This window comes from Fukomys damarensis, unplaced genomic scaffold (assembly GCF_012274545.1).
Source record: "Fukomys damarensis isolate Sample0158 unplaced genomic scaffold, DMR_v1.0_HiC HiC_scaffold_17, whole genome shotgun sequence".
Lineage (NCBI taxonomy): Eukaryota > Metazoa > Chordata > Mammalia > Rodentia > Bathyergidae > Fukomys > Fukomys damarensis.
Genome location: NW_022900929.1, coordinates 43,466,603 through 43,479,634, shown reverse-complemented (window position 1 = coordinate 43,479,634; position 13,032 = coordinate 43,466,603). Strand labels below are relative to the sequence as shown.

Genomic DNA, 13,032 nt, shown 5'->3' with positions numbered 1-13,032 from the left:
AAATAAACACTTGAAGAAAACAGGGCTAGAAGGACCATACCTAAATGTGACAAAGGCTATTTATTCCAAACCAATAGCTAGCATTATACTAAATGGGAAAAATGAAAAGCATTCCTTCTAAAATCAGGAATAAGATAAGAATGTGTCCTATCATCTCTTCTATTCAATATAAGACTTTAAGCATTAGCCAGAGCAATCAAGTAGGAAAAAGAAATAAAAGGGATACATAAAAGAAAGGAAGAACTAAAATTATCACTATTTTCAGTCAACATGATAATCTACATAAAAGACCCAAAGAACTCCACCAAAAACCTCTTAGAATTAATAACCAAAAATCATTAGCTTTTGTATATACCAACATTAATAGGATGAGGAGGAAATTATGAAAACAATACCATTCATGGTCCCACCAAGAAAAATAAAATATCTAGGAATTAACTTAACCAAGAGATTGAAACACCTCTACAAAGAAAGCTACAGTACTCTGAAGGAGATTAAAGAGGACATCAGAAAATGGGAAAAAAATGTCCCTTGCTCCTAGATAGGCAGAAACAATATTGCAAAAACAGCCATATTTCCAAAAGTATTACACAGATTCAATCAAAACACCAAAAACATACTTCATGGATGTAGAGGAAATAAACCCAAAAATTCATGTGGAACCAGAAGAGACACAGGATAGCAAAAATAATTTGGGAAACAGCAATAAGGAAGTAGCATGACAATACCTGACTTCCAGCTATACTACAAAGCAATAGTAATTTTTTTTTAAAATGGCATGGTACTGGAGCAAAAGCAGACTCATTAATCAATGGAACAAAACTGAGGATACAGAAACCTCCCCAGACATATTCAACTATTTGATCATTGACAAAGGGTCCAAAGCATATGTTGGAGAACAGATAGCCTATTGAACCAGTGGTGTTAGAAAAACTAGTTATCTCTATGTAGAAGAATAAAACTGGACCCTTATCTCTCACCATCTTTGATCTTTGATCAAAATGGATCAAAGATCTAAATATTAAAAAAGAAACATTGAACCTTATGGACGTTAAAATAGGTAAAACATTTTAAGACATAGGTACAGGAAAGAATTTTCTAAACAGACCCTCAATTCCATGAGTAATAGCAGCAAGAATCAACAAATGAGATTATATCAGACTAAAAAGCTTCAGCACAGCAAAAGAATCAATCATAGCATGAAAAGACAACATAAAGAATGGGAAACAATTTTTGCCAGCTACTCCTCAGACAGAGGACTAGCACCTAGAATATACAAAGAACTCCAAAAAACCAAAACAACTATAATTAAAGACCCAGTCAAAAAATGGGCAAGATAAATGAGCAGACATTTTGCAGAAAAATACAGTGTTGAGTAAAGTAAACCATATACACAAGCCTAAAACCATATGATATCTCTTATATGAGTAAGGCAAAGTACAAACTAAGAAAAAGAAAATTAATGGACAGAAAGGAACAAGGAAGCATATCTCTTGCCATAGGGAAGTGATCCCTATTGGGGATCCCTATAGTGATTCTCCATAGGGAACGAGGGCAAGGCCAGGAGAAGGGGACGTGAGAGGAATACAGATGTGCCATGCACAGGAAGCTACTAGCCCCAACTAATGTAAACACTATATGCCACAACATGCTAAGACAAACAATACCGATTGTTCTCATTTCCCAACTTTCCTTTTGTGGGTCTTATGTTTTGGTGCTCAGAGCTGTGTTTCAGGTTCCTTCTTCCCTGGATGACAAAAGGCCTTCTCCACCTGTGGATCACACTTGGTCGTGGTGTCTCTGTTCTATGGATCCATAACAGTGATGTATGTGAGTCCCACATCTGGCAACTCAGTTGCTATGCATAAGGTCATCACACTGATATACTCTGTGGTGACCCCAGCCTTCAATCCTTTAATCTACAGTCTATGCAATGAGAACAGAAAATATGCCCAGTGCTATGTTCTCTGTGGAATGGGATTATCCAATGCTTATCAGTAGGATTTGTATAACTCAATTACTCTCTCCAAGTGTAGGATGAATCATATCCATCATCATTCTTATATGCAAAGCAAAATTTATTATGTATCTGGTCATATTTTGATGACCTTCTAGAGAGGAAAGGTTTGCTCACATACATACCTCAGTTTTAGATTTAGAGAATGACCCCCACAAAGAGTGATTCCTTAATGGAATGCAATTTCTTTCCAATAGAAAGTCTCCTAGAATTTGGTATTTCCCCTGGCTCCTCTCTTTTCTGACTCTAGCTAATATACTAGAGCTAATTTATAGAAGAGCAAACATACTAACTTCTAGGTGAGTCCCAAGAGTTGGAAAGGTAAAGTACTCCAGGGAAAATGGAGGAGCGACTGATACCTCCTTGGGAGAGACACAGGGGGTGTTTACAGTAATCCCTGAAAACAAGCAGACTTTAACATCAATTTACCTGTTAAAGATCTCAACAAGGTTCTAGAAAACAAGCTTCCAGGGTCTCCAGAAATGAACAAAGTCCAGAGAAATTCATAAATGCCCCACTCATCTGGAATCCCCTTCACAGAGCTGGTGAGATGTTAGATGCTGGGTGGTGTCAACATAACTGTGGCCATCTGTCTTCAAGCCAATCCCAGAAAGCCATCCTCATCTGTGAGAGAAACCTGAGTCAAATTCATAGGTTTCTTCTCTATAGATTTAGGTCCCATGAACAGATCAGCAACACACATTGTGACCGAATTTGTTCTCCTGGGATTCCCTGGTAACTGGAAGATACAAATCTCCCTCTTCACATTGTTCTTGGTGGTTTATGTACTGACCTTGCTTGGAAATGGAGCCATCATCTGTGCAGTAAGATGTGACCCACGACTACACACTCCCATGTATTTTCTGCTGGGAAATTTTGCCTTCCTTGAGATCTGGTATGTTTCTGCCACGGTTCCCAACATGCTGGCCAACATGCTTTCCAAGACAAAGGTCATCTCATTTTCTGGGTGCTTCCTCCAGTTCTATTTCTTCTTTTCACTAGGCACAACTGAATGTCTCTTCCTGGCAGTAATGGCTTATGATCGCTATTTGGCTATCTGCCGCCCTCTGTACTACCCCACCCTAATGACCAGGAGAGTCTGTGGCATGCTGGTGTCCATATGCTGGCTCATTGGATTCCTTGGATATCCAATACCCATTTACTTCATCTTCCAACTTCCCTTCTGTCATTCTAATATCATTGATCACTTCTTGTGTGACATGGACCCATTGATGGCTCTGTCTTGTGCCCCAGCTCCCATTACTGAAACTATTTTTTATGCTCAGAGTTCCTTTGTTCTCTTTTTCACTATCATGTACATTCTTCGATCCTATATGCTGCTGCTCAGAGCTGTTTTTCGGGTCCCTTCTGCATCTGGGCGGTGGAAGGCCTTCTCCACCTGTGGTTCTCATTTAGCTGTGGTGTCTCTTTTCTATGGGACAGTCATGGTGATGTATGTGAGTCCTACATATGGCATCCCCACTTTGATGCAGAAGATTGTCACACTGGTATATTCAGTGATGACACCTCTCTTTAATCCTCTGATCTACAGTCTTCGTAATAAGGACATGAAACTTGCCCTGAGAAGTGTTCTGTTTGGAATGAGAGTTTGTAAAAATTCATGAGTCAAATGTGTCATCCTTACAGGTTCTGATGAAGAACAAAGTGGAGATATATCAGTTCTTCCCAGGTCTTTTAGTCTTCCATTTAAGAAGTTAGAAGCCATATATTTCACATGGAAATGTTCCCAGTTGAAATAAATTTTTGCTGCTTGCTATTTAAGCCTGAAAGCACTGGTCTTTAAAACCCAGTGAAATTTGTTTTAAAGCTTGTCCTCATTGGAAATATAAAAACGGGTTGCTGTACAAGGTTCTCTCCTACTGAGATGCCCCATGACCTATTTGTCGCTCATTCCTTTCCTTACAAGACAATGAACCCAACTCTGTGTGATTGTAGATATATTTGTGGTAGTCTTTGCATGATGGGAACCAATGAAAGTACAATACCCATAATACAGTAAGGCCAAGAAAATAGTTCCTAAGGAGTTAGGATGCAGCTCAGTGGTACAACACTTTCTCAGCATGCACCCAAGGCTCTGGGTTTAATCTCCAGAACTGCCGCTCTAAAAAAACTGTTTCTTTGAATCTTTTTATTTACATTGTTTATTTTTATCTGGTACATAGAAACAAATATGTGATGCTTTGATACATGCATATATTATGTAAGATTTAAATCAGAGTAAACATCTATCTTCTCAGACATTTACCATTTCCATTTTTTAATTGCTGTGTTAGGAATCAAATTCAGGATGTTATAAAAGCACCCTATCACTGAACTACATCCACGGCCCTTTTTATTTTAATTTTAGTGTGAGTATCATTCAGTTGCCCAGGCTTGCCTTGAACTTTCAATTCTCCTCCCTAGCCTCAGAAGCAACTGGGAGTACAGGCATGTTCTATTACCTCCAGCATCTACCATTCCTTTCTAGTGAAAATATTCAATATACTTTCTTCTATCTTTTTGAAATGCGCAATTCGTTACTGTTCTTTAGTCACTGATGTACAATAGCACTCCAAAACTTTTCCCTAACTGTAACTGACCATTTTTATCTCAAGAAAAAAAAATTAACTTACAAAAATAACAGGTGGTTGTGGTAACAAACTGGAGCAATTTGGAAGTGTATAGAAATGAAGGACTTTCCATTTTCACTCCTGTTCCCACCAATCTTGAGCTCTGCCTTAGAGTCAGCTCAACTAAATTCATCAATATGTCCATCCTATGACCTCACTACCCTCGCTTATCTCTTTTCCATTATTTTCCAGCATGAGCCTTCAGCTCTAGTCAGATTAGTCATGGTATTCTGCCCTATATATCTGTGTACCTTTTCTTAGGCTGTTCTTTCAATCTAGAGAGCTTCACCTCATCCTCTGCCTTATACTTTGAGAAAGATAGCTATTAGGTAAATTCTTAAACTCTTACTTTGTAATATAACTTACATCTCATAATGATGCCATAAGGATTAAGTGAGATAACATCTTAAGGCCAGTAAGAGACATATCAGAGACTCTGAGCATGTTTGTTGCTTCTCCTTCCTACCTTTTAAACCTGACCATGAACAGTTTACTGATTATCTTTCCAACTTTTGCTACACTTATGGAAACCTACATACTTAACAGTTATCTTTAACTGATTTGGGGGGATTGAGACAGGCTCTCACTATGTACTGCAGGCTGGCTTGAACTCACTGTGTAGCCAAGCTGGCCTTGAACTCACAGTGATCCTCCTGCCTCAGCCTCCAACTGCTCGGGAATACAGACGTGCACCACCACACCTGGCTCTTCAACTGAATTAAGAGCGAAGTTGGGATCTATGTAATCTGGTGACTATAAGGATACTAGTTAGAGGGGTCTTGGCATCTCTTACAGCTCTGTAACCTTGGGCAATGTAAAAGTTAATTGATGGTGTCAAAGTGAGTAATAAATGCCCAATTAAATTGAATCAGCAGAGTGCTAGGTGTAGCAGAAGGGATTTACTGCAGGCAGAAGACCACCTTCAATGTGAGTGACCCTGAGCAAAAGGCTTATCCTCTGACTGGAATAAAAGGGAAATAAGAAGGAAGGCTCACTTCTGTTTCTTCAGAGGAGCTCCAGGCTTCTCCTTCACCTTCACCAACTCCTGGGTCCCAGTGCAAATTCTTCAGCTTTCTGCCACAGACCCCTCAGCCTCCTGCTATGAACTCACACGGGACACTACAGTGAGCTTCAGCCCTTCACCTGCATCCTTCAGGTCTCCAGTGCACAGGCAACCCCTTTGCACCCTTCCACTCCTGACTGCGGTGGCCATTGTAAGCCTATCCTGTAAGTCCTTATATATTTATATACCTTATATCAAATCCATTTCTCTAGTGAGAGCTAACAGATACAGGCAAGGTTCTTGAATGTTACAAACTTCAACTACTTCATCTGTAAAATAGGATAATGATGATGATGATACTTAGGGGTGTTGAGTTCTTATGAATCAGTACTTCTAAAGCACTTAGAATTTTGCCTACAAAACAGTAGAGATCAATAAACATCACCTAAAAGGCAAAATACTTTCTAATTCAACAAAATATGGTATGACTCAAGGCTATAATTTAACCTCATTCCATTCAACAGGAGCATTGTGTTCCATTTGGTGAACATATCATAATTTATAATTTACTTGTTACTCAACTAATGATACTCTTTTGGGTCTAATATTTTCCAATGAATAAAATTCTGCAATTAACATTTTTTGCATATATCTTAATGCATTCACATTGATCGTCCTCCGTATTTAGAAAGAATTCTGGGACATAGGAAATGTGCATATTTAATTATGGGAAGTATTGCTAAATTAGATGCCCCCAAAATAGTGTGGCTCAAATTAGAGTGAGATGAGTAAATATTCAAATGCAAAAGAATGCACTGTTACCTCACACTGTCTACGTGGAAGTTTTACTACACACTTATTTCACACTATATATAAAAATTAATTTAAAATACATCAAAGTTCCTATTGCAAAAATAAAGCTATAAAACTCTTAAAAGAAAACATATACTTAAATCTTTAAGATCTTAGATTAGTCAATGGTTTCTTAGATATGATACCTAATGTATAAACAAACAAGAAAAAATAGATTAATTGGACTGCAAATTAAACATTTTTGTACCTTGAAGGTCTGGGGATGTAGTTCAGTGGTAGAGCATCTGCCTAGCATGAGGAGGCCCTGGGGTGAATTGCCAGGACCATCAAAAAAAAAAGTAAAATGATAACTGCTGTGGTCTGCATGTTTATCAGCGCCCCACCCCCCCAAAAAAAAAACTTCACGTTCAAATTCTAATCTCCAGGATGATGGTGTCACGAGGCGAGTACCAGCGGAGGGTGACTAGGTAATGAGAGCAGAGTTCTCAGGAAGGGGGTTTTTGCCCTCATAATAGGTTCAAGTGGGCTCATTTGGCCCTTCTTCCATGTGAGGATTGTTAGGTAAAAGAGCCAAAAACCGGACCAGACCGGGACCATAACAAGCCCTTATTATGGGGAGGATCTGCCAGGCAATCTCCAAACGAGGGAGAGAAAGCAATATGACTAAGACAGGTGGTGCTTCTTATAGGACTGGGGTGGGGCTTATAGGAGTGGGGTGGGATTGAATGATGTAGTGGATGGGGATTGGGGGAGCTTGTGATATCACTACAAGGGGCTTGTGTCATCACTAGTTAGGACCATCTTAAAGCAAGGGAACGCTAACAAAGATGTGGCACAGTGGTACCATTGATGGACAAAGAAACAGTTCTGCTCCAGACCCTGAATCTGTTGGTGGCCTGATCTTAGACTTCCCAGTCTCCAGAACTGTGAGAAATAATTTTCTGTTGTTGGCTTTCTCTCCTTTGTTTGGAGACAGCCTGGCAGAACCTCCTCGTAATCAAGGTTTGTTATGGTGCTGGTCGGTCCTGCTTTTTGGCTCTTTTTACCTAAAATATCTGGTGCTGAGACCCTGAAGGAAGGTAGTCAATTAAGCGATGATGCCCTGTGGGCCAGGGTCAATTGGCCTTTCAGCTGCCTCCTCCAGACCACATTGCCCAGCCAGGACCTCCTCGGGGCTTTCTACCTTTGCCATTGCTGATGACTCACATCCACACCAGTCACTGATTTCAGGGTGAGTAGGTAGTTAGCCTCCCTCTTCTCAGGTCCTCTGCCTCATTCTCATCCTCTCCCTCTGGCGACTACTTGGAAATCCAAGTGCTTGGTCAGAGAGACCCTCTCAGGTCACTGGGCCCAGGACCATGCCCCTGGGGGATGCCCCACTGGCCTGACTCCTCTCATTCTCCCCTTCTGGGGAATGGCTCAGGGAGTATCAAAAGAGATGGAAATGTTCCTCTCTTTTGCCCTCCTCCTAGGAAACTAAATCCTCCTCACCCATCCTACATTGGGTGCCCAACAATCCAAGCCCCCTCCCTCAATGCCTCTTGGCTGACTTCTGACACATCTTCATCCCCTTGGACTGATGGGACCCAACTTTAAACCAAAATGACTCATTTTTTATTGCAACTAAGTTTGACCTCAGTACAAATTAGATAATCTCAATGGCCTGAAAATGGCACTTTCAATTTTAACGTATTATACAATTTACACAATTTTTGTCAACACAATGATAAATGGTCAGAAATTCCCTACATACAAGCCTTCTTTCACACCCCTCCCTCTATCAAATCTGTTCACCATCTCAGGTACTTCTAGCCCAAACTCCATCCTCCACCCCTCCTGAATCCCACTTTTGATCTGGCTTATCACTCACCACTCACACCTCCGCCACCTATGACTCGGCCTGCTCTTCCATCTCCTCGTGAGCTTCTTCATTTCCGCCATCTTGTGACCCTTTCTCACTTCCGCCATCTTGTATCTCTCCACCACACACCCATGTTCTCCCTGCTCCTCCAACCCCTTCCAAACAGGAGAGTGAATTAACAACCACTTCTCTGCTTGCTCTTCCTTCCCCAGCTTCCTCAGAAAAGAAAGCAAGACTGCAAAAAAAAAAAAAAGTAAAATCCTCTCCTGGCCTTGCCTATGTACATATCAACAACTTCTTTGGCAGGCTATATTACCAAGAAATTCCATTAGCCCCTATTGTTTTCTACATAAATATTGGAAAATAAAATACAATTGGAGCTCAAAGACCAAATGCTAGGTTACAGCTCAGTGCCAGCTACAGACTGCTTGTTCCATAGTAAAATCAGCTGTGATGTCTTGCCAGGCAGAAAAATCTTTTTCAAAAATTATAAATTCTGGCTAATTGACAAATGTAACTTTCATCTTCAACTTAAAATAATGTAGGATTGGCCAGGAGTAGTGGTGCATGCCTGTAATAACAACACTCAGGAGGCTGAGGCAGGAGGATCACTGTGAGTTTAAAACCAGCCTGGGCTACATTGTGAGTTCTAGGTCAGTCTCAACTATGTGAGACCCTGTCTGAAAAAACAAAACAAAACAAAAAATAATAATAATAATAATAATAATGTTTGACTGGTGTTTGGTTTCCAGATGTTTAATTGATGTACTTGAAACATTTCTTTTACATTGCAAATTCTAAAATTGTAATTATAGGATTAATTTGACCTTCTCTCTACTTTCTGCTTACAGACTTCTGACAATAACTGTAACACAAGATTATGCTACTGCTATGAAGCACTTTTACTCCTGATTCTAATTGCAAGAGCTCTCTGTTAATTGATCTGCAAAAGTTTTGCCTAGTTTTAATTAAGAGATGTTATAATACAATTGGCCAAATATATTTAGTGCAGTCTAGTTTCATTATATGTTTGTCTGTATTGTCCAATTGTTTGAAAGTGTTTGTCCAATTATATTTTTTGATCCAAATGACATCAAAGATACAAATTGTTAATTTCTACAACCTGGTTTTACTGGTTAAATAAAAAATTGTCAAGATAACTAGCTATAAATTTTTAGGTTTTTATAGACTCCTGTTGCTGAATAAAGAAGCAGCTGCTAGCTGAGCATGGTTGCACATGCCTCTAATCCCAGCACTCAGGAGGATGAGGCAGGAGGATCGCTGTGAGTTCAAGACCAGCCTGGGCTACATAGTGAGGTCCAGGTAAGTCTCAACCACATAGTGAGACCCTGTCTCAAAAAACAAAAACAAAACAAAACAAAAAAAAAAGCAGCTGCTCAGAAAAAATTATTCTGGTCTTTGTTCACTAATGGGAGCCCCAATAATTTTCATAGCCTTATGGGAAGATATACTCACTGTTGTTATAAAATGTTTACATTAGTTATCATCAAAGGGTTGAGTTCTAAATATGTTATTATGATATGTTTATAATGGTCATCTTCAAAATATATTTTCTGTGGAAAACAAGGCGTTATTAAAAAAGATCCTTTTGGTACCAGGCTACACTATAGGACATAAAGTTTCACAAAATTATAATAATTACTATCACTACTTTTCTGGTGTACAAAATATATTCATGATTTCTGACTATACAGGTCCTCCAATGTTGATACAAGGCCACGTTGCAGGATATAGGAATTTATATAATTATAATAATTATTGCTACTTTTTGACATACAAAATGTACTCCTATTGTTTGACCATGCAGGTTTTCCAGCATATTGTTTATGAGAATAACCTTTTAGTCCAGGTATTCTCCCTTCTCTTCTGCTCCACCTACTTATGGTTACAAGTATATTTATAGATCTGCTGCTATCCCTGAATAGCTTGAATCTGGAGACTGGATTGGGACCCCAACACTGGAGCAGCAGAGAGAACTCCAGGATGTGTCTTGGTGCACAAACGGAGACTTTATTGTCCAGAACAAGGATTCATTGGAACTGGTTTGGCTATATTTCAGCAACAAATGGACTTATTAAACAAAGAAGTTGAAGGATTGTGGTTGCATACTCGATTGGACTGTGACCCCAGATTTCAACAACTCTGCCTTACTCCCTTTCCTGTCAAAAACCATTCTGAGGAAATTAGACGACTTTCTTTATTGTTGCGAGGGTCTTGGACTCGGACATTTCTAACTACAACTAATCAGTTGTCATTGGACATTGAGGTCTTGTCTGGTGTTCATGCCAATTCTATCCGGCTTGATTTAGATTTTGCTACAGAAGTTTGGGAAAATTTGAAAAAGATGTTTTCACCTTTTTGGATTGTTATATGGCTTATTGTTATTGCTATTATGATTGGTTTGTGTATTTTGGGTTACTGCTCATATCAATGCTGGAAGCGTTCCCAGTTTAAGAGCGTTCAGCCATGGCTGTACAAGCTTCTTTGGATGATGATACAACGTGTGTAGCCATTTACTTGGCTCAGGCTTGGCATGCTTAGATCCCCCGCCTTGGGATACTCAGTGACGGGTAAGGACGGAAGCTTCTGTCTACCAACCTAAGACAGGTCGTATTGGGACATGAGCCCTGCGACTGATGACGGGTAAGGAGATGGAAGACTTCTGCCGCCTAAGACAGAGGTTCCTTGGCTGATGAGTTGATAGCATTCTTCATGCTATCAAAGAAAGATGGGGGAATTATGGCGAGCCATTATGGTGAGCCTTGACACAGGCACGGAGGTGCTCTCGCCCATAGCCACGGGCGAGTTCAGCTAGTAGCAGATGTAACCCATAATGGTCGTTATTGTTTCCCTCTGGAATGTGTGGGCGGTGCCCTCGCTCCCTCGCTCCCTCGCTCCCGCGCAGCCCTCGCTCCCATGCAGCTGGAGAGTATAAAAGGAAGAGGTTCAGTAATAAAGCAAGCAACTGAAGAAGAAAGGTGCCTCCCGTCTCTCTGTCCTCATCCTTTCAGGTTTAGGACCTGCTGGCAGGATCCTGACGTCGCGGCTCGCGACACTCCAACATATTGTTTATGACAATAACCTTTTGATCCAGGTATTCACGCTTCTCTTCTGCTCCACCTACTCATGGCTACAGGTACATTTGTAGTCCCACACACTTTCCTCGATGGCATCCTGTCAAAAGGTAATAACTTAAGTAAGAGTTTCCGATCTTTTCTTTTTTCTTTTTTTTTTTTCTTTTTTTTTTGTTTTGTTTTGTTTTGTTTTTTTGAGACAGGGTCTCACTACGTAGTTGAGACTGACCTGGAACTCACTATGTAGCCCAGGCTAGTCTCAAACTCACAGAGATCCTCCTGCCTCAGTCTCCGGAGTTGCTGGGATTACAGGCATGCACCACCACACCCGGCCAGTCTTTTGTTTTTATGAGTTTTTAGAGAGGAATAAATACATTTAACAATGACTATTTTATACTAAGATACATATCTAAATTTGTTGCAAAGATAATGTCATCATGATTGTCATGCTAAAATACTATTATTATTATTATTATTATTATTATTATTATATGTGGCTCCTGATTCCAAGTTTTTTCTGTTAATATTCTACAAATCAACTACTAGAACAACCAGGATTGATAAAAATAACCGTTCTCTAACTATATTTTAGATTCCAGGGTGCTTGCTATCCTGATAAAATTATGATAGTTAAACTCATTGCTTCTACCATACTCCTGAAGTCATAGATCTTCTCTTCTGGGTATTCAACCACCAAAGGGCAGAGACCAATGCTAAAAGGTAATGGGCTAAGAAGACCACCAGTATTTTGGCCCTGGCCCTCCAAAGTCATCAAAGATCCAAGGTATGAAGAAACATTTTCTACAACACCTTACACTTTGGTAAGTCACCCAACCTCCTGAGCAGGGAGACTGCTGGACACCAGAGGACAAATGTAATGTGTGCCAAAAGAGGATCACCAAGAGAAAAAAAATCTCCCATGCTTTCACTGAAAGCAACTTGGTCCAGCAAGGTCCATGACCCATCCTAATGGCTGACACTGACAGGAGCTCAGAGGCTCTATGCATGGTTCCAAAATAATGCCTAGAGTCTTAACTGACCTTGACAGACAACAAGATATTTATACTGATTGACACAGGTCTCACTTTAACTTGGTCTTAAACACCCAGCAGAAAAGAATAATCAAAAGAGGCAGTCAATGAACAGGCACTAGTGATAGACTTGTGAGGCCCACCACTCCCCCTCCCTATAAAGGGATAGATCAAGTGGTAAACCAGATAACCCAGTCTCAAAATAGGCTACAACACCTATTTAGTACCACACCCCACTATCTCCCTATCAATATCTCAGACTGTTGGATGTGTATGTCCATTTACTCCTGCTCCAATTCCTGTCCCCCCAGATTTTAACCTGTGATTTTCTCTGTCTCAAATACTGGCAATTTATCTAGTTCTGGGACCCTTCATTATGGGTCCCCATTCCCTACACAAACTACTAACCTGACATGCATGGGACAAAATGACAGCATCACTTGCCTTGCTTGCTCCCTCTTTATCTCAGAAGAGCATCTGATCTGCCTGCCCAATGGTCTGTACTTCATATGTAATCAAGAGGCATTCCGAGGCCTCAACTGATCTGAAATATCCTGTTGCATAGCATTTCTCAGCCCTCCC

The 13,032-nt window shown here is 40.2% G+C and overlaps 1 protein-coding gene across 1 annotated transcript; it reads left to right on the top strand.

The window, feature by feature from the left end:
* Positions 1-2,673: 2,673 nt before the first annotated feature.
* LOC104850429 (olfactory receptor 11H4) lies at positions 2,674-3,642 on the top strand. Its single transcript, XM_010607391.2, has one exon. It carries the CDS (start codon positions 2,698-2,700, stop codon positions 3,640-3,642), a length of 945 nt encoding a protein of 314 aa, XP_010605693.1. The 5' UTR covers positions 2,674-2,697.
* The last annotated feature ends 9,390 nt before the right edge of the window (positions 3,643-13,032 follow it).

Bases quoted from the DNA above. Each gene is read 5' to 3' on its own strand.
- LOC104850429 (XM_010607391.2), top strand. From the start codon at position 2,698: ATGAACAGATCAGCAACACACATTGTGACCGAATTTGTTCTCCTGGGA.